Raw genomic sequence first — 24,474 nt, forward strand, 5'->3', positions numbered from 1 at the left:
GGACAATAATGGTGTTGATGGCGATGAGGAATAACAAGATGATGAAGAAGATGAATAACCTTCGTTGATCCCGTGAATGTAAGCGTTATAATCATAACACTTAATAACAACTAACCCATTGAAATTACACATAGTCCAACATTTCACATAATTTAATAATCACTAAACTATAAAAATGGGTTTTCATTTAAAATCAGCTATTAATGTACATCACAATATTTCAGGCAAAGAGTAACGAGTAAAAGAGTAAAGAGCAAGAGAGAGAGAGAGGAGAAGAGAGAAGAGTTGAGATGAGATTGATGAAGAGGATGACGATGAACACGATAAAGATGATTGAAGATAAAGACAAATAAAATCTGACTAAAATAGTAGAAAAAAGATGAAAATTGAAATCATTTTTTTAGTGGTTCACAAAAAATAAAATAAGTCAGATAAAAAGACCCAAAACCTCTTTTCTTGTGATGATAATAAAAAGGGAATAATAAAATTTCGTTGAGATGAAGATGAAGAAAAAAAAGAGGAAGAAGAAGAAGAAGCTTAACAGGGATTAATGATATTTACTGGGTAAAACGAATGGAAAAGCTGAATCGATAAAATATCTTTTCATGATAACACCAGATGGGATTGTTATTTGATAACAGTTTGTACCGGAGTGAATGTTGAAGGAGAAAAAAGGATTCAAAATGTTCTGATTGTTCTTGCATTTGTTCCCCATTTCGTTCTGAGAACAATTCCATCTGGTGTTATCATGAAAAGATATTTTATCGATTCAGCTTTTCCATTCGTTTTACCCAGTAAATATCATTAATCCCTGTTAAGCTTCTTCTTCTTCTTCCTCTTTTTTTTCTTCATCTTCATCTCAACGAAATTTTATTATTCCCTTTTTATTATCATCACAAGAAAAGAGGTTTTGGGTCTTTTTATCTGACTTATTTTATTTTTTGTGAACCACCAAAAAAATGATTTCAATTTTCATCTTTTTTCTACTATTTTAGTCAGATTTTATTTGTCTTTATCTTCAATCATCTTTATCGTGTTCATCGTCATCCTCTTCATCAATCTCATCTCAACTCTTCTCTCTCCTCTCTCTTCTCTCTCTCTCTCTCTTGCTCTTTACTCTTTTACTCGTTACTCTTTGCCTGAAATATTGTGATGTACATTAATAGCTGATTTTAAATGAAAACCCATTTTTATAGTTTAGTGATTATTAAATTATGTGAAATGTTGGACTATGTGTAATTTCAATGGGTTAGTTGTTATTAAGTGTTATGATTATAACGCTTACATTCACGGGATCAACGAAGGTTATTCATCTTCTTCATCATCTTGTTATTCCTCATCGCCATCAACACCATTATTGTCCTTTTTATCATCAAAATCATTCCAATCATTGTCATCTTCATTATCACATCCATCATCAACAACACCAAAAACACCATCAACACCACCCTCATCATCAACATCAAACACAACAACAACAACTAGAGTATCAACATCTCAAAAAATCTCAAAACCAAAAGCAAGACAAATACAAACACCAATCTCAATACCAAGCTCAACATCATCTTCAATATCAACTCTACGATCAACTACACAACAATCAATATTATTATTATTTCCCTCAAAATCATCATTCCCATCTTAATAAATTATCTTGTTTGAAACCCGGACAAACTTGAATAATATCAAATTGCAATCCCAATCTAAATAATATAATATAATAATAATATAAATATTAATAATAATTCAATTAGGAAAACAAAACAACAATTATAATTATAAAAAATTGATTGAGAAGTGGAAAGGTGAAAAGGAAAAGGAGAAAAGAAGAGGAGAAAAGGTTAAATCATGATTATGATGATAAATCGTTTAAACCAATGGATATTTGTGTTAATTATTGTTATGTTTAATAAATTTAATCACATTTTTACACTGAGTGATTTTGATGTCGGTGACAAAGGGTAAGTCGAGCAGATTAAACAAAACCATTTACCGTCTACTTAACAACCTATTTTGTTTATTCATTACCAGAAATGCCTTGGGCCAAAACATAACCCGAATATTGAATGCATTTTTTGCTGGCGGTTATGATAAGCGAGTCAGACCTAATTATGGAGGTAAGTTAATCCTGTCCAATCTTGATAATTGGTTAAATTAGCAAATCCAGAATCAATTCCCTTATAAATACTCAACTTTTAAAGGCTCAAAATCGTTGGCAAAATAACCTAAAATCTCGATTAAACATCGAGTCGACTCCATCACTGAACCCTACTAAACAATAGCTAAACATAATATCACTATGAATACTGAAAAATGCTAGAAATGTTGACCTTTTTTCCCTGTTAAATATTCAATTGATCAACATTGAAGCAAGAAATTGAAATTGGCTTTGCAACAATTTTTAAAAATGTAAATCCATTGGAAAATGGGTTTGAACCCAAAGTCAATTTAATTTCATGATTATGTTTGTCTGGTTTGTCTGCTAATTAAACCATGTAAAAACATTTGTTACAATCAATTACTCAATGGAAAACAATTGTTAATCATTAATAATCTTTCCTCTGATTCCAGGTCCACCCGTTGAAATAGGAGTTTCCATGCATATAATTAGTATCAGTACAGTTTCTGAGGTTCAAATGGTAAGAGCCATAATTATATATCTTAATGTTGGTCAAACTGAGAATTAATAAGGTCATGATTAATATTTAAATGGTCCATATTGAGATATCAATTGTAACCTTTGATTGATTGCAATTGTTAAATTTGCTCCATTAAATGGTCATTTTGTTTCATATCTTCAACTATGCGCAGTTTAAACTGGCACAACAATAATGACAATAATAAACGTGTAAACGTCTTAATCACCACGCGATTTGTTGAACCATAGTTTAATTAATGTAAGAGTGACAGATGATGATCATTGTGATGATGATGATGATGAGGATGGAGGAAAGATTAAGTGGTAAAAAAAGACTGAGCAAGGAATGGCGAGAACAGTTTTTATGGCTAAAAATAGAGTTGAATACTTTTTCCTCTGCTTCTTGGAGTAAATGGTTTACTATATGTGTTCATGTTACAAAATGTTGCATCCAAATGAAAAGGATTTTTTCTTAAGGATGATAATGATAATGATGATGATGATGGTGTGGATGAAAAGTCAGTCTCTTGTCATTATCAGAATATAATATTTATCCTTTGCTCTCATTTTCTTCTTCCTTTTTTTGTTATTCATCAGTAATCATCATCATCATTATGTACAACAAAATACATTTTAATGTTATGTTAAATTTACATTTTACAGTTGAAATGATTTATTTTTGTTTAGCCTTTTTCCCTTTTTTCCCATTAAAACCATCTTCAATTAAGACCATTTTGTCTCGTATCTTTTATTGTTACATCTTTGACCACCAATTAATGGTTAATTAAATGTCTAAAAATGACCTTTAATTTGATTCAATTTTCATCTAAATGTTGATACAATTCCCTTCTTTAAAAACATTGGACTTTTGGTTGAGAAAAATATTGAACAATTTTAAACCTTTCATTGGGTTTCATTTGTTTCAATCATTTTCAGGTTAAATTAACGTTTAAAACGGACAACAATTTACATGCACTTGAGAGTTGAGTCAATCTGTTAATAAATTGTTTACAATTGTCAGAATGTTTCCTTTAATCTTCCAAAAATACTCGTAACATGAAGATTTGAATTTACAGTTGTTTGCTTTTCCTCCTTCCTTCTCCTCCTTCACATCCTCTCTTCCTTCCACTATTATCATTATTATTAATATCATTATCAATGAATACTTGTGACCAAAGAGAGGATAACCTTAATATGATTTGTGGTACCATTGAACTAAAAAAACATGAAAACATTGAACATAAACTCGGCGTGAAAAGAGGATTCACTAGATTTGACAAGAATATCATTTCAAGTGCAAACCCATAAAAGGAAGAAACAATATTGAGTTCCACTCAAGTTCAATTCTGTATTAAAAAGTACCTTCACAAAATACCTTCAACATCTCAAACGTGACCTTTATTCCTGCCTTTCCTCAACATCTTTCCATGTGCTTCTATCGTCTTTCAGTCAAACTCCAAGCTTCACTCCAAGCTTCACTCCAACTCTCACTCCCTGTTTTCACTCCAACTTTTATCATTTTTCCTCTTTTATTTTCTTCCATCTCTTTATCACACTTTTTTTTCTTCTAACGCTTACCTTCTCAACTTTGCGTGATTTACATCGTAATCAGATGTAATCTTAAACAAAACGAACTTCAACTTTACGATTTAGCCTTTTCTCACATATTTATTCATTTCTCTTCGATTCACTGACTTTTTTTTATCACTCAATACAATTAGGTCCATTCAGTGTTACAATGATTGGTCATTGATGAAATCATTACTTGATTCAGTTAATGTATCAGTATTGTTGCTCTCAGTTTACTATTCAATTGAGATGTAAAACAATTTGCCATTTTTTGCTTTACTGTTTAGTATAATCTAGTTAATTGACTTGCAAGCTCAATTGAAATTTACTGTTGATTTTTTTCTTGCTTGTTGGTCATTTTAATCAATAAAAGTTGCCATTTATCAATATTAAATGCGTTCGCAAAGGCTTTCATCAACAATGATTAATTATTAATTTTGGGTTTTGTTCTGGGACTTTTGTTTGTTCAACCTTTCAGTCAGTTGAGTGTTTGATTGTTCAAGTCAATTGCATGTACTAGTTTAACCTTTAATTATCCAATGTAAATGGTAATTGATTTTTAGCTGTTTGCGAAATAACATCAATATTTGATTTCTCAGGACTTGTAATCAACGAGATTTTGTGCTTGCCGTTGCTAATTAATGATATTGTTTCTTTACCTTTGTGTTTGATTATTTATTTTACAGATTTGGTTAATCAACTAACGTATTGAGGCAACGCGCTCATAAAAAGCACGCCATAAGCGCCTTTTGTGTTATCAAGTCTGAGTCAAAAATATTTTGTGTTTTCATTGAAATTTGCATGAATATTCATATTACAAATTTACAATTAAGTTGGATTAATTAGTGGGTTTAGAGGAAGATTTGTTAGTGAATGTTGAGTCAACATCAATAGACTGATGGCTGATCAATTTTTCAACTAACGTTATGTATAATAGTCATGATTACTGATGTGAATGTTGAATTAAAAAGTTATCAAATATATGAAAGAGTCAAAAACGGTTCAACTCTAAAAGATTGGGTCAATATTTTGTTTTTGCAAACATATAAAAAGAATGTTTCCATTACAATGAAAGTTGACCTCAAAAGGTTTACATGAAAAATGACCATTTCAATTCAATCTTCATCTTGAATCTCCTTTTTATTTTCCTTTCATTCCCATCTTCTTTCCACAAAATGATAATAATGATTGGAAATCATATCTTCCTGGCTCTCTGTTTCCCCATTTCAACCGATTCTCGATGCTTCATTAATTCTGTCTTTGAATATCCACAATTCATTTTCAGTTCAAACATTTGCTGAGTCTCATGGTATAATGATAATCAAAATGAGCGAAACAAGTCAACTTTTTTGCCTTCGTTTCTCTTCAATTTGCTTCTTTGGATTGGATTAGGACAATCCCATGAACCTGAAAATTGTGATTCTTCTTCCATTTCTTGCTCTTCTAAATTTTGCTCCCTTGTCATTTTCATCCACTATTTTCTTTGCTCTTTCTTTTTGTTGGCTTTTATTATTCTCCTTTTTTTCATGATATTAGTTGCTCAAAGGCTTGAAATCGATTTTCAATTAGGATATCAATATACAGATGCATTTGTATTTGTATTATGTATACACTTTACAGCAAACAGGCTCAGCCTTTTCTTTCATGTATTCAATTGTACGATACAGCTTTGAGTACAATCCATGTTGTTGAATCAAAACATTACGATAAGCCAATCAATGTAATGATACAAATACGACTTGACACAGATTATAAACAGCAATAATAACCAGAAAAAAACCAACGCATTCTTTTCGTTTTCCAATATTTTATCGACTACATTTGACTATTGTTGATAATGTTTGAAACAATAAAATAATCCATACGAAAGTACACCAAATATAATTGATTAACGTTTTTCCCTCCTTCTCGATGTTGATAACTAATTACAAGTTGAGGAAGAAAACACAATGGATAACAATAATTATTATCATGTTGACTAGTTAGTATTACCACTAAAATATACACACTATCCAATTTGAAAGATTTACTTACCAGACGAGAGACGAGAAAAAAAGTAACTGGAGCAAACAAGAAAGTAAATCACAGAGTAATTAATCTTAAAACTTGAATTAAACCCTAGATATTGATTGACAATTTTCAATTCTAGACAGGAAAAAACACTAGACACATTAAAAGTTAAACAAATTAAATCTATTAATATTAAGATGAAAATAAATTAGTGAAGAAATGAAAATTAAATACAAAATTGCAAGTAATGACGATTAATTCAGATAATAGATGGGGTGAAAAGCAGCAAAGGGGAAAAGAGCCATTTTCAAAATTTGATTAAATCACAATTGAAACATTTATTTTAATTCATTTTGAATCAATTTAGACTGAATTTGCTTTAAAAAATTGAACATTTCCGTAATCATGTAATAAGATGATGAAACTGAAGAGATTTGCAAATTCATAAATTCATAGATTCATCTATAAATAAGCCGAAATGGTTAAAGCAAAGATCATTTCATTTGTTGTTGGCAAGATTAACTTGAACTTTTTTCCAGATAATATTAATACTCTATTTTGTCTGTAAAAGTTAATATTTTTTTGTTATTATTACTAATGATTTTGAAGAGAAAGAAAAGAGAGAAAAGAGAGAAAATAATAAAGCAAAGTTATCCTGAAATGAACGATTATAATGATGATAATGATGAAGGCAAAAGTCTTAAGATATTTTCAACTTTTCTGATTTACCGAAATTTTAGTTCAACTTTGTAATGATGAACCAGATTTTTGAGTTTCCTTTATTTTAAGGTAACAAACAAGCAAAAGGAAAACAAAGGAAAAAGTAAAAAAATGAAAGAACAGAAAAAATTCAATCTCAATCTTGATTCTTATTCCAAGGCTTTTTTACGGCCTTAAGACTTTTTCCAAGACAATTCTGGTTTCAATTCAATGGTTTATTATTTCCATTCCTTCTGAATTACATCGATTCGCATTTTGCCTTTTCCTGGTTACATGAAATAGAGATGATGAAGGTATAACATTTTTTCCTCTTGTTTGATTTCACCCAAGAATCTGTTTGATTTCTTCATCGTCATCATCATAATCATCACCATCATCATCTTTATCATCATGATCAGGACAATGTTTTCACATTTCTTTCCTTTCTTTCCTTCCAGTATTACAAACAAAACACTTTGCTGTCCATGGTCTTTAAAAGTTCATGGTTATTGATTCAACATTTTTAACAGCAATCAAAAAAGGAACCAACAAAAGATTTTTGATAACATTGTTTTCGATTTTGCTTGTTCAAGATTCTTAAGTCTCTTTTTTTTATCATTTTAAGGCCTTCTCTTTGCATTATCATCTTCATCATGTTTTCCTCATTTTTCATCTCAACAGATACTCAATGCCTGCTCTTAGGTAACGATTCAATTTTGACCACAAAGATGTGAAAACGAGAAAAAAGATTGAATAATCAATCTAATATTATCTTTTAAATTAATATTTTTGCTACTCTAAAAATGATTTTGTTTCATTACACCATTAAGTTAACAGTAAAGAGACAGTCAAGAGTCTTGAGCTTAACCGAGACGGTTGAAGGTTGCCGGTTGAAGACAGCAGCTTGAAATGGCTTGTTTTACGAGACAAAATGCTGAAAATTTTTGTACAAAAAAGACGAATCAAGGACTGAAATATTTAGAAAAAATTTCAACAAAGAACTTGAATCAGGAAAAAGACGGAAGAAAAGACGAAAGCCTAAAACTCGCTAACACCAGAAAACTTAGAGTAATAAAATTGAAAGCAATAAAATTTTGGGTCAGTAAGTGTAAGGGTCACACATTTCATTTTACAGCTTTTTCTCGCTCTTTGTTTTTAGTGTTTTATTGCTCTGGACATTTTGTCACAGAGCAGGGCACTTGTGACCTTTTTTAAGAGTAGTAACGGAGGGTTAACGTCCTTTTTTATTCATTTGTCACTTTAACAGTTTATGGTTCCTGGTTAAAAGATTTGTTATAAATAGGTTTGATTTGCACTCTCAACAACTAAGGGTGAAATTAACATTTATGTATCACTTGAGATGTGGTTTTACACTCTACAGTAAAATAAATGCTTAACCTCTAGACAAAACAATTCAAGTTTGTTTCAAGATTATCTTGATTCCGTTATATCATGTATTAACCATGACAAATCAAATGTTTTTCCTGTTCTCTTCTTTATGGTCATCATGTTATATGAAGTTTCTCAAGACTTGAAGCTACATCAACATCTTGAGAAGTGGAAAACAAATTTGTAAATATCTTGAAGAAATTTTCATTCTTGATTCAGTCTATTTCGGAATGGTCTTGGAATCAGTATGATGTCTATACATTAACATCATCCTTTACTTTTCATACAATAACATTACAAAATACTTGAGAGTGTATTAATGGATATTTTTTGCTCATTAACTACAATCGGATCTTCAGTCACTTACTGATTGCTGTCATAGTTTCATTTTTAGCCAGTTAATGTTCAATGTTTCCAAATATTTGTTCAACGATTTCACTTTAACAACATTTGATTAGTTCAAATTGACCAAAATAACTCAACTTTGCCAATTAAATTGTGAGATTGTGAAAAAAATCATTTGTTAATTATTCTAGTTTTAATAATTTATAATACGCGCTAACTCTTTCCCTCCATTTGACTCACTTAGCCACATGTCTTACAACATTGTTAAGTAACTGTGAACTAAATTGTGTTGGGTTCATCTTTTTTAAATTAGTTATTATCAAGGTTAATTTAGTGATATGTGATCAATGTAGTGAATCTAACAGGATCATTTGCTGTTTGTTAGTTATTGTGCCTTAATTAGGATCTATTATGAAGCATCTTGGATACAATATTGACTGATACATCTGGACTTTTGAAATCTAAGCCTTCAAAATGGGAAAGAAACGTTCATCTTAAATTTAATCTGCTGAGATTTAAAGACTAATTACACTGGTGTACAAGTCCAACATGGGTTGTAATGACGAAACTGATAATTATACCAGAAAAGTTAATTACCGTAATTCCCACGTTTGGTTTTAATCTGAATTTGGAGGAAGAAAATATTCAGCAACAGGATTGTCATTGGCATAGGATTACCTGAACTTTATGATGGCTATACCCTGTATAATGATGACTTGGTAGATGCTTACAAAATCACTAGTATTGTCAATATGACAGTTTCAGCAAAAAAGCAGAAAATGTTGATGAATCTTTCATTGATATGATTGTTTGTTGTGATGAAAAGGTGAAAAAAGCAAGATTGAGGATGAAAAGAAAATAGAAAAACATGGGAAAAAGGAATCAAGTTTTATCAATCCAAACTAGTAAAAAAATATTTTCATTTTCAATTCTGGTTCTCTCACTTTAAGCTCACAAACATCAACAGTCTCTTTTGTATACATTTTGGTAAATGCTGCAAGGTGAGTTGGAGATATCAAAAAAGGAGAGGAAGTTGAAAACGAAATAAGAAAAGGAAGAAAAAGAAAAACAAATGCAACTTGGAGTCGCTCACCATTTCAAGTTATAAATATAAGCATCAACAAGAAGGAAAAACAACTGATTCAACTGAAACTGTGAAGCTCTGAACTAGAGGAGATGAGGACAAGATGGTTTTGACAAGTATATCATCTAACTAACGTTATATTGAGCTAACAAAAGGAGGTAGAAATGGAGAAAGATCAGAATCAAGTGAAGCCTAAAATGCTAACAAGACCAACATCATCATCATCATCATAATCAACAACAACAGTACTACTACAGGAACAGACAGATGAACAAACAAAAGAATATAATATTTCAAAGTGAAATCAGGGTTTCATTATAATGCCAAGATAGAAATATCATTCTTCTTCTTGGAAGTTGACTTTTTTTTGATGAGATGATGTCCATGTTTCATCAATCTAACTGTGAAAATTGGATAGACGCAAAAGAAATAAATGATCCCAGGAAGAGTGAAAAAAACGTACAACATGATGAAGATGGAGAAGAAAAGAGGTTATCCTAAAAATAACTTAAACTTTGAGAAGCTTTTTTGTGTACTTTACTCCCAATCAATTCTGGTTAAATTCATATTCCAAGGCTAACTCACATTTAATAATAATTTTCATTTCTTTACTTAAATTGATCCTTTTCTTTTGGTATCTTCACTCCCAACCATAATAAAAATGATCCTGATTCTTCTACATCAACCTTTCTTCTCCCTGTTAATCCAAATTGATGATGAAATTAGATTGATCTGATTATCAGTTGAATGGATTATTTACAAACTTTTTCACTTTTCCTTAAAAATGAAGATCAGCTCTAAAAATTATGATTTCACTTTTATTTCCTTCCATTCTGTTCAACTAAACGATTTCCTATCATAATTGAAAAATTATCGCCATTTGCTTCCAACTTTATTTCAATTACAAATGAACGTTTGGATGACTTGACATGGCGGGTTACAATGTTGTTTCAATTGCACCAAAATGATTAAATTAATAATGGAAAGAGTTGGATCAGAAAAAAAGGTTGGATGTTATTTATAAAAATTCATTCAATGACAAATTCATGTTTTCAATTTTGTTTATCTCATATTTTTCATTTTGTCTTCTTGTTTTACCCAATTTTCATCTTGATTCACTCTGAATGATTATGATGAAAAATAGTAATGCAAATGAATGAAAACCAATTCTGGTTGACAATAAAAAATAAACATTTTCACAATAATACTTCACAAATCTCAATATCTCAATCTTACCTGATTCTGTAGCCAAACAGTATTTCTGTCACCAGTAGTTTCCTGTGTTATTACGTTTATTATTATTAAGGTAATACTTGATTACCATTGTTGTTCAACCTAACACTCCCTTTGGTTTGGATTTTGAGACAAAATATATTCACGCCTAACGATATGAATATATCTAATAATATGAAACATTCATGAGGTGAATTTGTGTAACTGTATACATCTACATGTCTATTTATGCATGATAAACATGATTATAATAATAAGTTTACATGCAATTTTATTCTCAACTTTTCAATTGATTGTTTCTCATTTTTATTTCATCAAAACAAAGGTTGAAAAGGAATTGAAAAAACCGTAAATTAATTAACTTTCATTTTTGAGTTTGGGTTAAGAATTGGGTTTTAGATTTGCATTTGGCGCTCATTTAATTTATTGATAATTGGCGGTCTTCAGTAACCAAAGATTTGAACTCTTACTCGTTCACAACGTCTGTTTATCGTATGATTTATTTACTTATGTGTTACAATTGGCTAATTTTTACTTTTTAATTGTGACCAAATGATTATTAATTTGTGTGTATATCAAGTTTTGAGGTTTCCAATCATCAACCGGTGAAGCTAAAAATTGAAATTGGAAGCCTTTTAACCTAACTTACATAAGTCAAATGTTCTCCTATCTTCATAAACATGTGAATTAACATTTATTTGAGTCAACCGTTTAAGGTGTATTTGTTGTTACTTATTGTGTATCAGTGTATAAATCAAGGTTAATGGTTTATTGTTACCCATGTATTAAACAATTGTAACCAAAAAAGGTGAATTGAACATTTTTGTTTTCTTATTTGGCTTCAAACGTCATTTCTATACCAATTGTGTGTCTTTCAACTTACCATTATCATTTGAGGATTTTCATTAAAAAATACAATTAAATGAAGAAAGTTAATTTAATGAGTGTATTATTGTTGTATTAGTTATTGTTAGTTAATGGTACTGTTTGCGTGTTTAGAGCAAATCAATTTGATTTGATTTTGTATTGCTCAGTTTCTTTTTGTTGCAAACAAGAAAAGACAAACACAAAGATATAAAGAGTAACAAAATCAATTGGTATTAATCATGTAAACAGTTGAAGAAAATGAGAATTTACTTGATATTTGATATTTAATCTTGTTACATGGATTCTTTATCATAATATCATCTTACTTTATCATCATGATTATCATTGTCATCCTATGAGACATAAATAATTAGCTGATTGAAAGACAAATCCTTGTAAACAAATTAGTAAACTGCTGTGAAAGACAAAAACAAATCTTATTATTACAAATAATTATAGTTAAATAATCAATAATGAAAAAGGATTAATCCTTTACTCTCATGTAAATGTTTCTTGCTTCCTCAACTGTTGACTTTTATCAAATTAAATGTTGACATTTGCTCACAATTTGATACTTATATGCAATGCTAATAATGAATAATCTAATGGAGTCAAGTTATCAATCATGTTACAATGCTTTGAAATTCAAATCCCTGGTACTATTGAGAATCTGTTAAACATGAAATTCACTCTCTCTTCTGATCTTTGAATATTGACCAAACCATGATGGATTATTTCTAATTGAATTTCTCATTTTTCCTTCTTTCAACAGGACTTTACATCTGATTTTTACTTTCGCCAATTTTGGGAAGATCCAAGATTAGCCTTTATTCCTTTACCTCGAATCACGGAGCTCTACGTAGGTGCCGAAGTTGCTGACCGAATCTGGGTTCCAGATACTTTTTTTGCCAACGAGAAATCAGCAAGTTTTCACTTTGCCACAACTAAAAACACTTTTCTACGAATTGGTTCCAATGGTGAAGTATTTCGAAGTATTAGGTAAGCCTAATTATTTCACCAACCATCACTTATGTAATTGTTAATTTTACTTTTTTATCTCCATATTTCAGATTAACTGTTACAGCCAGCTGTCCCATGGAGCTTCAATACTTTCCAATGGATAGGCAAAAATGTTCACTTGAAATTGAAAGCTGTATGTGTTACAAAGCCATATCAAGTCAACTTTTCTTCTCTTCTGTTTATCTTAGCATGACGATTAATCTATTGACCTTTATTTATCTTACCTTTAGATGGTTATTCAATGTCTGATATGATTTATATTTGGAGAGAAGGTAAAAAGTCAATACGAATGAATAGTGATCTTTCATTACCTCAATTCAAAGTTCTTGGCCATGCACAGAAATCTCAAGCCAATGCTTTAAGTACAGGTAAGAAGAAGATAAAGAATATATTATTTGAAAATAGAAAGTTGTTTTCATTTTCTGTTATCAACATTATTATCATCATTGCCAATTAGATCCAATTGTATTAGCGCCTTCACCACCACAAGTGTTTACCACTGAATCAAGTTTTTGTTCATACTTTTTTACCAATATCTTTACTCTTCGTTTACCGTTGTGTCCTTTAATCAGCAACGATCCAATCATCATTAGAGTCGATTATGATGTTATGTACATAATGTCATGTAAATAGCCATTTCAAAATTATACATTGTACCATTTTAGATAGAAAGTTAATAATGGAGCATTTAAAATTAACTAAGTAGTTAACTTGTAGTTAACAGTATGGTTAACGACCATTGCTCGAATTAAAACACATAAAGCAAATGGTTATCTTCAATAAAAGGCAAATATTAATGTTCCATAATAAATGTTCATCTAATAGGAAAACATTATTCATGTGTATAATTTATCCTAAAAAGTAGACGATTTGACGACTATTTTTCTTATAGATTAAATACAATTATAAGTAATGGTTTAATCATTATATTGTTTGGCTATTGTTGTGACTAGAAAATAGAGGTATATTGATTGATTTTTACATTAATTCATCATGTCATATACCTTTAATTGTACTTAATCAATAGAAACCTTTTCCTGAATAGATAATCAATATTAATTTGCTATCTTCTCTTTCGTTTCAGGAAACTATTCCAGATTAATATGTGAAATTAAATTTGCTCGAAGTTTGGGTTTTTATTTGATACAAATATACATCCCTGCCAGCCTTATAGTGGTGATAAGTTGGGTCTCATTTTGGTTACATCGTAATGCAACTCCAGCCCGAGTATCATTGGGAGTAACCACTGTCCTTACAATGACAACCTTAATGTCTTCAACCAATGCCCAGCTTCCAAAAATATCTTATATTAAATCAATTGACGTTTTCTTGGGAACCTGTTTCGTTATGGTTTTCGCTTCCCTCCTTGAATATGCCACTGTCGGTTATCTTGGTAAACGGATTGCCATGCGTAAATCAAGATTTGAACAAATGAATAAGATGCATGAAGACCAAAAGAAACGTCTTGCCTCATTGCCTTCTCATCATAATAGTAATTCTACTTCAGGACATTTAACGATAAGTGATAGAGGAGGCGGTGGCTCAGGTGGTGCGACTGGAAATGCTGGAGTAGGATGTTTAAGTAATAACCAAGTAGCCTTACAATCTGGGCAACAACAGTCACAAATGCAGCAGCAACAATCATCACAAGGTGGAGGGGGATTAAGCTCAACTGGTGGAACTGGAGGGTGTGGAGGTGGTGGACAAGGTGGACAAATGTCTTCACTTAACCCATTAAATGTGGTACATCCCGTTCAAGTTACCTCCTGTGACCTTATCCATGGTGAAGGTGGCCACAGTCATCTTGTACCTCCTTCATCACACTCACACCATCCAAACCAGCCTCAATCTCAGCCACAGTCCCAATCCCAGCCGCCCTCCTCACAAGACATACCTCCGCCCATACCGCCAGGTCCAATTGGAATAATTAATCCATCTCTATGTCCGGCGGCAATGAATGCACGTAATCCAAGGCAAATTATTTATAAACATTCGGTATGTTAAAAATAGAACCCATTCATCTCCGTTAAACCTAAAAATAGGAGACAATTATATCAAACAGAGAAACATAATAACAGAATTGCTGTTAATGGGTCAAAACAGTAAATAAGCAAAAAGACAAAATAGCAAATCGGCTTTTAAAATGGGGATGGGTCATTTGAGCGAAAAGCATTTTAGCAAAGGTCAAATTTTTTTGCACTTATTCCTTTTCTTTTCGCCGAAGTGACTTTGCCCAATTGCCTTCAGTTGACCCTTGTTCAAATGCTTTTCGCTCAAATGACCCGGGACCTTTAAAATTAATGTAAATCAATTGAAAGGTTTAATGCCAAAATCGGTTTAAACCAAGTGAGGAGTTAGGTCGGACATACAAAGGGCATTCATTGAACAAGTTGAAAAATTTAAAATCGATTAGTTTCGGTAAAATCACGTTCGCATTGAAACTTCGATAGATTTTTTCCAGTTATGGGCAAATAAAGCAAAAAAAGTGTCTATTAGTATCAATTTTACTGTATTAATTTAACTGTCTTTTGCTGTTTTCAACCCAAACCGAATTACTAGGCGAATTCAAACGATTTAAATTTTTCTTTCTATTGCACTACTTTGCTAAACCATTTATTAATCAATATTTGAGTCTGCTTTCTCTCAATTTCTAACCATTAATTTAACTTCTTATGTTTCAATATTATTCATACCTTTGTTTTCCTACCGTTCAATATTGTTCACAATATTTTGTGTGTCTATGTAAAATAATTTGCCTGATAATAACTACGAGTTTGCAAACTGTAAACCGCCTTCTCACTATCAAGTATCATCAATCATAATCTCTCAAGTTTCTATCTTGTTTCTTTTGTATTCCTGTTATAACTCCTGTCTTCTTAATAATCTAACCAGCCATTCAATTTTTTCACTGTTTTTCCCTCTACATTTATACAAGCTCTAATTATTATTTTTATCATCAACATTACCATCATCACCATCAAAAAGCTATTAGATTTTTTTAGTTAAACAAATTGAACCACAGAGAAGTAGATTATTATTCAGATTGTTATCATTATTCATAATCATTTTACTTTTCTTTCCACCTTTTTTTATTCAGATTAAACCCATTTATTGGGCCCTTTTTTCACTCAACATCTGATTAGTTAAATATTTCAATTGATCACCAAAAGGTTCACATCAATGTTCAACTTGTATTATTAGCCTCGTTACACTTGTAATTGAGTTTATCAATATTAACCCAGTTTTGTTTGAAGTAATTGTAATCAAAATCTGGTTCCAATTTTACTAAAGATTTACACAAAAGGTCAAATTGCTGGACTTAATATGAATCTTGATTAATTTAATGGTCATTGTTAATACAAATGTTTACTGTGAAAAGGCCTAGAAACTCATATTAATATTCAGTCTCATTATAATGCATCCTAAAGTAACCTAAAAATATCATAACCAAAACAAAGGAAAACGGAAATTTAGACAAGATATAGTTAAACAGTTAATTAAATAATATTAATCATCATTTAACAATCCAATTTAATGGATATGATTTCAATTAAGTCAAAATGTTGAATAGTCATGAGGCGTTCATTTTGTTGCAACCTTTATGAATCTATCAACCAAATAGGTAACCTGTAAAAGCCAAAGTTTAATCAATTTAATCACTTAGTCAATTGAATAATAAGATGTATCCAACAACATTATTGTCAATTGAGGTGGAAAATTTTTCCTCTATTAATAACATTATTGATCATGATGATGACAATACTGTTAATAATCTAGATAATCTTTAGTCTCTTGTCCATAGTTAATTAAAGTGTAATCTGGCTATCATAATGACATGATAAGCATGACAGTCTCATGTTGAAAGTTTATCCATGTGAATGAATCGCTTCAAAAAGATTGACTGAAGAGGAAACTGTTCAGAGCGTTTGACTAACAGTTGATTAAAACATAATAAATAACAAATACAAAGTAATTAAAATAGGAAAAAATTACAAAATCTGAAAAACTATTTTCTATTGTGAACTAGAGATGGCGCTGTTATTTTTTATTTCGTTGGTTTTTGCATTTTTTAAAAATAATTTAATCCAGATTCTCGAGGTTTTCAGAAATGTTTAATTATTTGTCTTTTGTTTCTCTATCCTTCTCTGTATCTTTAGCATCTTTACCATCCCGGATCGGGAGGAACACTTCACCGAAGTGGCCATTATGATCGTTCATATACTTGCTCATCACCACCCACCACTCATCGATCCACATGTACATTGCGTACCTGTAACACAGCTCATATGATATGCAACCATCCAGACTCAATTGGATCAAGTGGAGTCCATTATCCAAGTGAAGTTAGATATAAATTGTCTGAAATGAAAACAGGTTCAAGAGGAGCAAGTTGTATCACCACTTCAACCGGTGAACCCATTTGTAGTGGTAACAGTCAAGGAGGAGGAACAGGTGGAAGTGGTGGCTGTGGTGCTACATCGACAACACCTTTGATTTCACGACGCTCAATGGAACAATCAGAACCTCCGCCAACTCCAATAACCAAACATTCAACTGGAAAGTGTAAAAATCCGAATAAACTATTAGGAGTTTCACCAAGTGACATTGATAAATACTCTAGGGTTATATTTCCCGTCTGTTTCATATGTTTCAATCTTATGTATTGGATTATCTATCTTCACATCAGCAATGAACCCAATCCAGATTTAATTCAGCTGGGAAGTTAAATTAAATGTCAAAAATGAACCTAAAGAACAAAGAGAAACAACGATCAAGGCGAATCAAATAAACTAGGAAAAGAAACCAATAGCTATAAATGATCAAATAGTGACTCCAAATGATTGTTGGTTTGGACGGATTAGTGAATAGGAGAACTTTGAAACCTGAAAATTGTGATGAAGCAAATTTCAGACAACTCATGGTATTTGAAAAGGTGTAAAGAGACTCATTCAATGTATAAAACAGGGGAAATTGTTTAAAATCTATAATATGTTGAAATATGTTGAAATATGTTATTCAAGTTATCAAATGAATGAGTTTTCCTATCATCACCTTCCTTAATTTCAAGTATCATTTTTTGAAAACAAAAAATGTTTATCATTACTGTTATTATTACTATTCATTAATCAAAACTATTAGTCTTTCAAAGCAAAAAGAACAAAAAAGTTATCCTTGACATGAAATAATAGAAAGTGAAACAAAAGATTAATCTCAAGATGATTGAAAAGTTGTGTTGATAGTATCAAACATTTTCCTCCTTTCTTGCATCTTCTCCTTTATCATCATCATCTTCCTCATTTCTTAACATTTATTCACCTTTGTGCACTGTAATAGGTTGCTCTTCTCATCTAGTTCAGAGGTATTTAGTATATTTTTTCGTGCAATGAATAAAGTTGAAGATAATTCTTCATTATCATCAACATTTTCCTCAATCATAAGTCTTTTCCTTTTCAACAAACCTTTCTCTTGCAACCTAACAGACGAAAGCACATTCATAATAATCCTGGATGATGAAGATAAAGGGAAGAAGAAGGGGCTTGTAGCATTTGAGCGAAAATCATTTTTGCCAAACTCTTTTGAGTGAAAGCTTTTTTGACGAAAGCTCTTTAAGAGAATTATGGAAAATGAAATTAATCTGTTTAATAAATTAAAGAGTTTTTCAATACATAATTTGTCTTAATTTTACTCTCTTATTGTCTACTGATTTTAATCATTGAAATTCATTTTTCGGGAACAGGATCAGGCAAGAGCAATTTGGTGCTTTACCGATGGACAGAACTGGAATCGTCGTTCCAGATAATAGTTTAAAATGTAATTCTTCTGGACAAATTTTCTTCTTCGGGGATAAAATTATCAATGAATATCGATATCGGAAAAAATGGATTTCGCCCGACACATTTCTCTATGCATTACGCTGAAGTTTTTTGACGAGAACAAAATTTAAAAATATTTTACGAAAATTTGCAACATTAGGCAATTATTTCAATCAATTGGCGAGTCTAAGAGACCAATCAATGCAATTACTTACCATAAACGAGCTTTATTCATCTAACGTTATGTTGCTTTGAATTTTGTCTTCATCTAAGAACTTGGTTTTAATAATTTTCACATAACAGTGATATTTAAATTAATATTGTTGAATTAGTGGACAAACAAATTGACCGAAAATGAGCTTCAGAATTAGCTTTAACATCTTTCTCTATTGAGTTATTCAATTGTTTTCATTTTATTGATTGATATTAAATTTAAACACGTCTTCATTGGACACTGATTTAAAAGTCTTGTTAGTTACGCCTTGTATCCGTATAACTAAACTGTTACCAAAAAGTTCAGCATAATGCATAGAGAAATGTCTGGGTCACTTTGAAAGGGCCAATAACTTTCGTTAATCAAAAAACGGGAACTTACTATTGTTACTTTTTATGTACTCCTTATGGGCCAACTAAAAATAAATATTTCATTAGAAACCCGATTACCACTTGCCGACCCATTGTGAGCACAACAACGCCCCATTTCTTAGAAATGGGATCAGAAAGGAAGATACTCGAACATCGAGTCTCACATCTTCTTCTTTTTCTTCTTCTTCTTCTTCTTCGTTATCATCTTCTTCTTTTGGTCTGGTTCCGATCACTGAAAATTAGACTAATAATGACTAATTAACAGTAGATGGAGCTTTTAATGCATTACAAAGTCATGCAATAAATCTATCAGATATGAGACTCGATGTTCGAGTATCTTCCTTTCTGATCCCATTTCTGAGAAATGGGGCGTTGTTAGAGTACTCGGTTTTGTCATGTGCGATATCCGTCTTTTAGGATATCGATATTTACCGATATTTTTATCGAAATTTAACATTGGTTTCAATGGAAGAGCAAAATATCGATAAATATCGAGCTGTGGAATATCGATAATCATTATCGATAACCATAATATCGCACATCCCTCTAACTGAGTTCAGTTTGTTAAACTTGTTTTTTGTAACCTTACATTTTAATCGATTACACTGTTATGACCATTTGATTAATCTCACGTCTTAATTTTTTTCTTGGTTTCTTAAACTATTTTTTTTCATAAACTTTTAATCTTTCATTTTCATTCGATTATCTTTCTCACTTGTAAACATCATGGATAGAAGAATAGCTGAAAGGCTTATGGAATTACAAAATTTAACGGATCATCTTACCGCTAAAAGAAATGAGCTTATCTCTCATTATGAGAACATTGTTTACCTGACGAATCGAATTGACGAACTTCCAAAGACTTCAAGCATAAGGTAAAGTATATTTTGACATTTTTCTGGTTATTTGATATATGTACGAAGTACGAAAACCTTGATTTCTTTTATATCAATACATACATAGTTTTTGTTGCCAACCGATCAATATTTGTCGTAATTTGTCCTTGATGATTGAATATTTATTTAATTTTCATGCTTTTTCTCTGTTTATTTTTGCCGTTATTTTTCAATATCAATAGCATGATTAAGTTTCAAAAGCAAAAAGAGATTTTGTTTAACAATTTGAATGAGGTTAAGATGACTTATCAACAGAAAGGGGAATATTGGACATCTCGATGTAGAGATTTAATAAACTCTACCACAGTTATGCTACCTGAAGTTCTTGAAAACGTCGATACATTTCGATATGAACAACAAATAGCTGGTAATGGAGCTCCAGTAGAAAATAATTTGGAACAAGTACAATCTTGGTGTGAAACTTTGGGCGGCATATGGCTAAATTTACGACACGAGCTGACATTGATGGCTACTTATTTTCCGCCTTGGGAAGGAGATTTCAATAATATGAGACGTGATGTTGACAATATGGTTGGACAATTGGTGAAAAGGACTTTCATCGTTGAAAAGCAGCCACCTCAAGTTCTCAAAACAAATACTCGATTTCCATCAACAGTTCGATCTCTAATTGGCGGTCTACTCAGCTCTAATACGACAATTCATCACAGTCCCATCGTTAGAGCCTCGATTTTGAATGAATCGCAAGCTCGAATGTTAATGCAATCGCAGGATAATACATTAGTTGATTTAACCTCTGGTGCTATTTTAAATCGAGAATCCAACTTACAATGGCAGCCAACAACGAAGCAATCTATTGCCAATTTTCGAACTCTCATCTTGAAGAAAATTAACAGGACAGAAAAGAAAGGAACTGAATCTGTGACAGATGAAAAATTTGCTTTACTTTTCCAAGCAGTAATCAAATTAGCTGCCGGTGAGCTTGTTTTCTACGTCAAGGTAACTGATAGTTTTGCTTATTTTGTTTTTTGTTTCATTTGTATTGATTTTATCGCCTATTATACATTATTTTGTCTTTTTTTGCGTTGCATTTTGTAGACCTTATCACTGCCTTTGGTTGTTATTGTTCATGGTAATCAAGAAAACCATGCTTGGGCAACTGTTACTTGGGATAATGCATTCGCATCACCAGTAAGTTACATTTTCACATAATTTTATCACTTTTTATTGTCTTTATTCTAGATTTTCCTGTTAATCTTATCTGTCTGCTTGTGTGCCATTACAATAGCTCAATAAAGCCTCTTGTTATTGCTTTAATGATTTTCATTTCATTCACGATTTTTTTCCCAATTTTATCTAATTTTCAAGGATCGAACACCTTTTGTTGTACCAGATAAAGTTCCATGGGCTAGAGTTGGGCAAGTTTTGAGTACCAAGTTTGGCGCATTCGTTGGCTGTGAACTTGCCACAGAAGATTTAAATTTTCTTGCTGGAAAAGCCTTCAGAGATTGGAATTTACCAGAATGTGATCAAATCTATTTAAGTTGGGCACAATTTGCAAAAGAACCTTTACCAGATCGTAACTTTACATTTTGGGAATGGTTTTATTCAATTTTAAAATTAACCCGGGAACATCTGAAGGATTTGTGGAGACCTGATAATAGATTGATATATGGTTTTATTGGTCGCAAGCAAACTGAAGATGCTTTGATGGATAAACCGGATGGAACCTTCCTTCTTCGATACAGCGAAACTGAACTCGGATGCATTACAATTGCATATAAAGCGGAAAATAGAACCGGGGATTTAAAATCTGTTTATATGATTAAACCATTTAGTCAAAAAGACATCCAAATTCGATCTCTACCAGACCGTATTAATGATCTCAAACATTTAAAATATTTATACCCAGAGATACCCAAAGATCAAGCTTTCGGTAAATTTTATGAACCATTGAGAGATGTCGAACCAACCGCTGAAGGATACATACCACCAGTACTTGTAACTCACATACCAGAGTAAGCTTCATCAATTTTATCTATTTCTCTTTTCATTTTTCTTTCAATTCATGTCAACCTTTTCTTAAAATACGTAACATTTGATGCTGTAGACTAAAGCAATTCATGTCAAATGGTTTCAATCCATCATACACTTTATTGATTCCATTCAATCTTTTCTCTGATTATATTTAGATGGGCCCCTGGAGGCGGTATCGATTCTTATCCAAGTACACCCCATTCCAATATTAATACTCAATCGCCATCAATGAATGAAATTTACGGAGATCCACCCAGTTCAGTGGGAAGTTTATCGAGTGATGTTCGCTTGAAGTAAGTTCAAACCAAGAGTGACTTCCTTTTCCTTCCACACTTGTTCCTCTTTGAACATTTCAAAGTTTTTTTTGCTCGAATGTTTTTTGCTTTTGTTTTATATTATATTTACTTTAGTTATTGAAATTCCTTCCTTTCCTTTGTTTCCTTTTCTCTATTCTCTTTCCCTCTCTCTTTTTCCTTTCCTTTCTTTCTCTTCCTCTCTCTCTCTATCTCTGTCTCTTTTCCCTTCACGACTGCAGCAGTGTTATTACACCTGTAAATTTCATGCAAACGCACTCAAATTCCCATATGATCTGTGACTTTAATAGCTACTTTTAGGTCACCGACTAATTTTTATATTTAGATGTTTAAACTAAGTTTTATAAATGCATATCAGTGAACCCTTTCTATTAAATTAATTCTTTTTTTAACAAATATACAATTCAACAGAGGGATAAAATTAAACAGCTACCATTGCTCGTTTCATTTGAAAACATTTTAATCAAATTGAAACATCTTTCTACTAATTCAATTTATTCCCTCCAAATGTTGTTCTAAAAATATTTCTTAATGTTATTTCATTGTAATATTAACCGCCTAGAATCATTTTACTTTTTAACGAATGAAAGTCTTTTCATTTAAAATTGGCACCTTTTTTATCAGACGTTATTTTAAAACAAATGAAAACACTTATCAGTTTTACCTTCATTTATTGACTCAGCTTTAAACTCGAAAAGATGTATAATTGTTAGTTTACAAAGAAAAATATATTTTATCAATTACAACCTCGTTCTATTGAAAGCTAACAATCACATTTGGCAGAGTAAGTGGTGAATCAACACTTGAACAATTCAAACACATGATGTTTCATAATGATGAATAAAGTTATTGTTCCCAATCTTTTCACAAATTTCCTCTTAAGCCTATCAAACAATACAAAATGAACATTTTGTAAACAAAGCGAAAACAAACTCTTCTCGATTTTCACTCTCTCTCTCTCTCTCTCTCTCTCTCCTTTCATATCATCTTTTCTCTCTCTTCCCCTCTTTCTTACCTCTCTATCCTTCCCTTTCTCTCTTCCCTTTCTCTGTCTCTCTTTTGGGCTTTCAGTGTTGGACCAATGACATCCTTCCAAGATGTTGATTTCTTCAATATCATGGACGATGTTGATTATGATATGGACGATCTTCCTGCTGATTTATCTGGAGTTGGTCTTAATGAGCTTCTTGGCAATACGAATGGCTTCAATTGTTTCGGAACAACTCAGGAGGCCAAACACGAATAATTACAACGTTGAGTCCACGAAAGACTGAAACCTGTTTTTTCCTCTTTATCTTTATTTTTCTTAGAAAATCACAAATGAATTGAAAATTGATTCCAAATAATTTAAAAATTAATCTCTTCTAGTAGAGCAAATTAGCTCAACTCTACAAATCTCTATACTGTTCTCAATCTACTTAAACTGATTCTCCCTTGAAGGATGTTAATTAGGAGGAATTCATCTTCATCATATTTTCAATATAAAAACATATTCATTGTGTATAGTGAGCAAAACAATCTATTTATGTACAAAATTATTAAACCTGAAAAACTGATTCAACTAAATCTATAAAAGTCTTCATCTTTGCAACAAACGAGACGAGCATTTCACTCATTATGGAACTGTAATTGATCCACTGACAATGAACATTGAGGAGCTTTCAAACATTTCAAGTAATGTACCAGAATTTCATCTGACTGATCAACATCTTGTTAATTTTTTTCATCTTATCTTTTCAGATTGTACAGAAAACCCAACCAATTTAATTTTACGAGCAATAAGATGCTGATAAAATCAGCTTTTATGACAGGAAAATTAAGCTCTCCAATTGTAAAGACTTAAAGTTGATTTGAAGCTGTTAAAAATGTTGATACATTCCATTGAACTTGCATTCGTATTCAGATCTGGAGATTGACTCTGAATTGAGGATACATCGGATAAATACTTATCAATATGGAAAAATGATTATCATGAAAATTCAGAGGATTATGATTTGGCAATTCAAACGCTGAAAAG

The 24,474-nt window shown here is 31.4% G+C and overlaps 2 protein-coding genes and 1 long non-coding RNA gene across 5 annotated transcripts; 2 read left to right on the plus strand and 1 right to left on the minus strand.

The window, feature by feature from the left end:
- Positions 1-1,775: 1,775 nt before the first annotated feature.
- Positions 1,776-18,524, plus strand: LOC107370000 (gamma-aminobutyric acid receptor subunit beta). 2 transcript variants are annotated; one of them, XM_015937972.3, is made up of 8 exons: positions 1,776-1,961; positions 2,032-2,117; positions 2,572-2,639; positions 12,607-12,833; positions 12,905-12,987; positions 13,085-13,222; positions 13,939-14,849; positions 17,012-18,524. In XM_015937972.3, the coding sequence occupies exons 1-8, from the start codon at positions 1,849-1,851 to the stop codon at positions 17,579-17,581; spliced, it is 2,196 nt and encodes a 731-aa protein (XP_015793458.1). In that variant the 5' UTR covers positions 1,776-1,848; the 3' UTR covers positions 17,582-18,524. The 2 variants fall into 2 exon arrangements, with proteins under 2 accessions (XP_015793458.1, XP_025018208.1); XM_025162440.2 differs by lacking the exons at positions 1,776-1,961; positions 2,032-2,117; positions 2,572-2,639 and adding an exon at positions 11,887-11,947.
- On the minus strand, positions 5,781-6,457 carry LOC107370002 (uncharacterized). Its single transcript, XR_001570502.3, has 2 exons — positions 6,242-6,457; positions 5,781-6,128 (listed from the first exon to the last, which is right to left on the minus strand). It is a non-coding gene; the product is annotated as an uncharacterized LOC107370002 (long non-coding RNA).
- A 1,325-nt stretch (positions 18,525-19,849) lies between the features above and the next one.
- On the plus strand, positions 19,850-24,023 carry LOC107369996 (signal transducer and activator of transcription 5B). Of its 2 annotated transcripts, none has more exons than XM_015937968.3 (6): positions 19,850-20,127; positions 20,331-21,105; positions 21,205-21,297; positions 21,475-22,124; positions 22,299-22,436; positions 22,679-24,023. In XM_015937968.3, the coding sequence occupies exons 1-6, from the start codon at positions 19,979-19,981 to the stop codon at positions 22,755-22,757; spliced, it is 1,884 nt and encodes a 627-aa protein (XP_015793454.1). In that variant the 5' UTR covers positions 19,850-19,978; the 3' UTR covers positions 22,758-24,023. The 2 variants fall into 2 exon arrangements, with proteins under 2 accessions (XP_015793454.1, XP_015793453.1); XM_015937967.3 differs by having other exon boundaries at positions 23,529-24,023.
- Positions 24,024-24,474: the final 451 nt, after the last annotated feature.

The sequence above is a fragment of the Tetranychus urticae genome, chromosome 1 (assembly GCF_039701765.1).
Source record: "Tetranychus urticae isolate SD_2017Ah chromosome 1, NJAU_TeUrti_SD_1.0, whole genome shotgun sequence".
In the NCBI taxonomy this organism is placed as follows: Eukaryota; Metazoa; Arthropoda; class Arachnida; order Trombidiformes; family Tetranychidae; genus Tetranychus; species Tetranychus urticae.

Coding starts and splice junctions, on each gene's coding strand:
- LOC107370000 (XM_015937972.3), top strand. CDS start 1,849: ATGATTATGATGATAAATCGTTTAAACCAATGGATATTTGTGTTAATT. Junction 2,118..2,571: donor AGTCAGACCTAATTATGGAG/GTAAGTTAATCC, acceptor CTCTGATTCCAG/GTCCACCCGTTGAAATAGGA. Junction 12,834..12,904: donor GAAGTATTTCGAAGTATTAG/GTAAGCCTAATT, acceptor TCCATATTTCAG/ATTAACTGTTACAGCCAGCT.
- LOC107369996 (XM_015937967.3), top strand. CDS start 19,979: ATGGATAGAAGAATAGCTGAAAGGCTTATGGAATTACAAAATTTAACG. Junction 20,128..20,330: donor CCAAAGACTTCAAGCATAAG/GTAAAGTATATT, acceptor CAATATCAATAG/CATGATTAAGTTTCAAAAGC. Junction 21,298..21,474: donor ATAATGCATTCGCATCACCA/GTAAGTTACATT, acceptor CTAATTTTCAAG/GATCGAACACCTTTTGTTGT.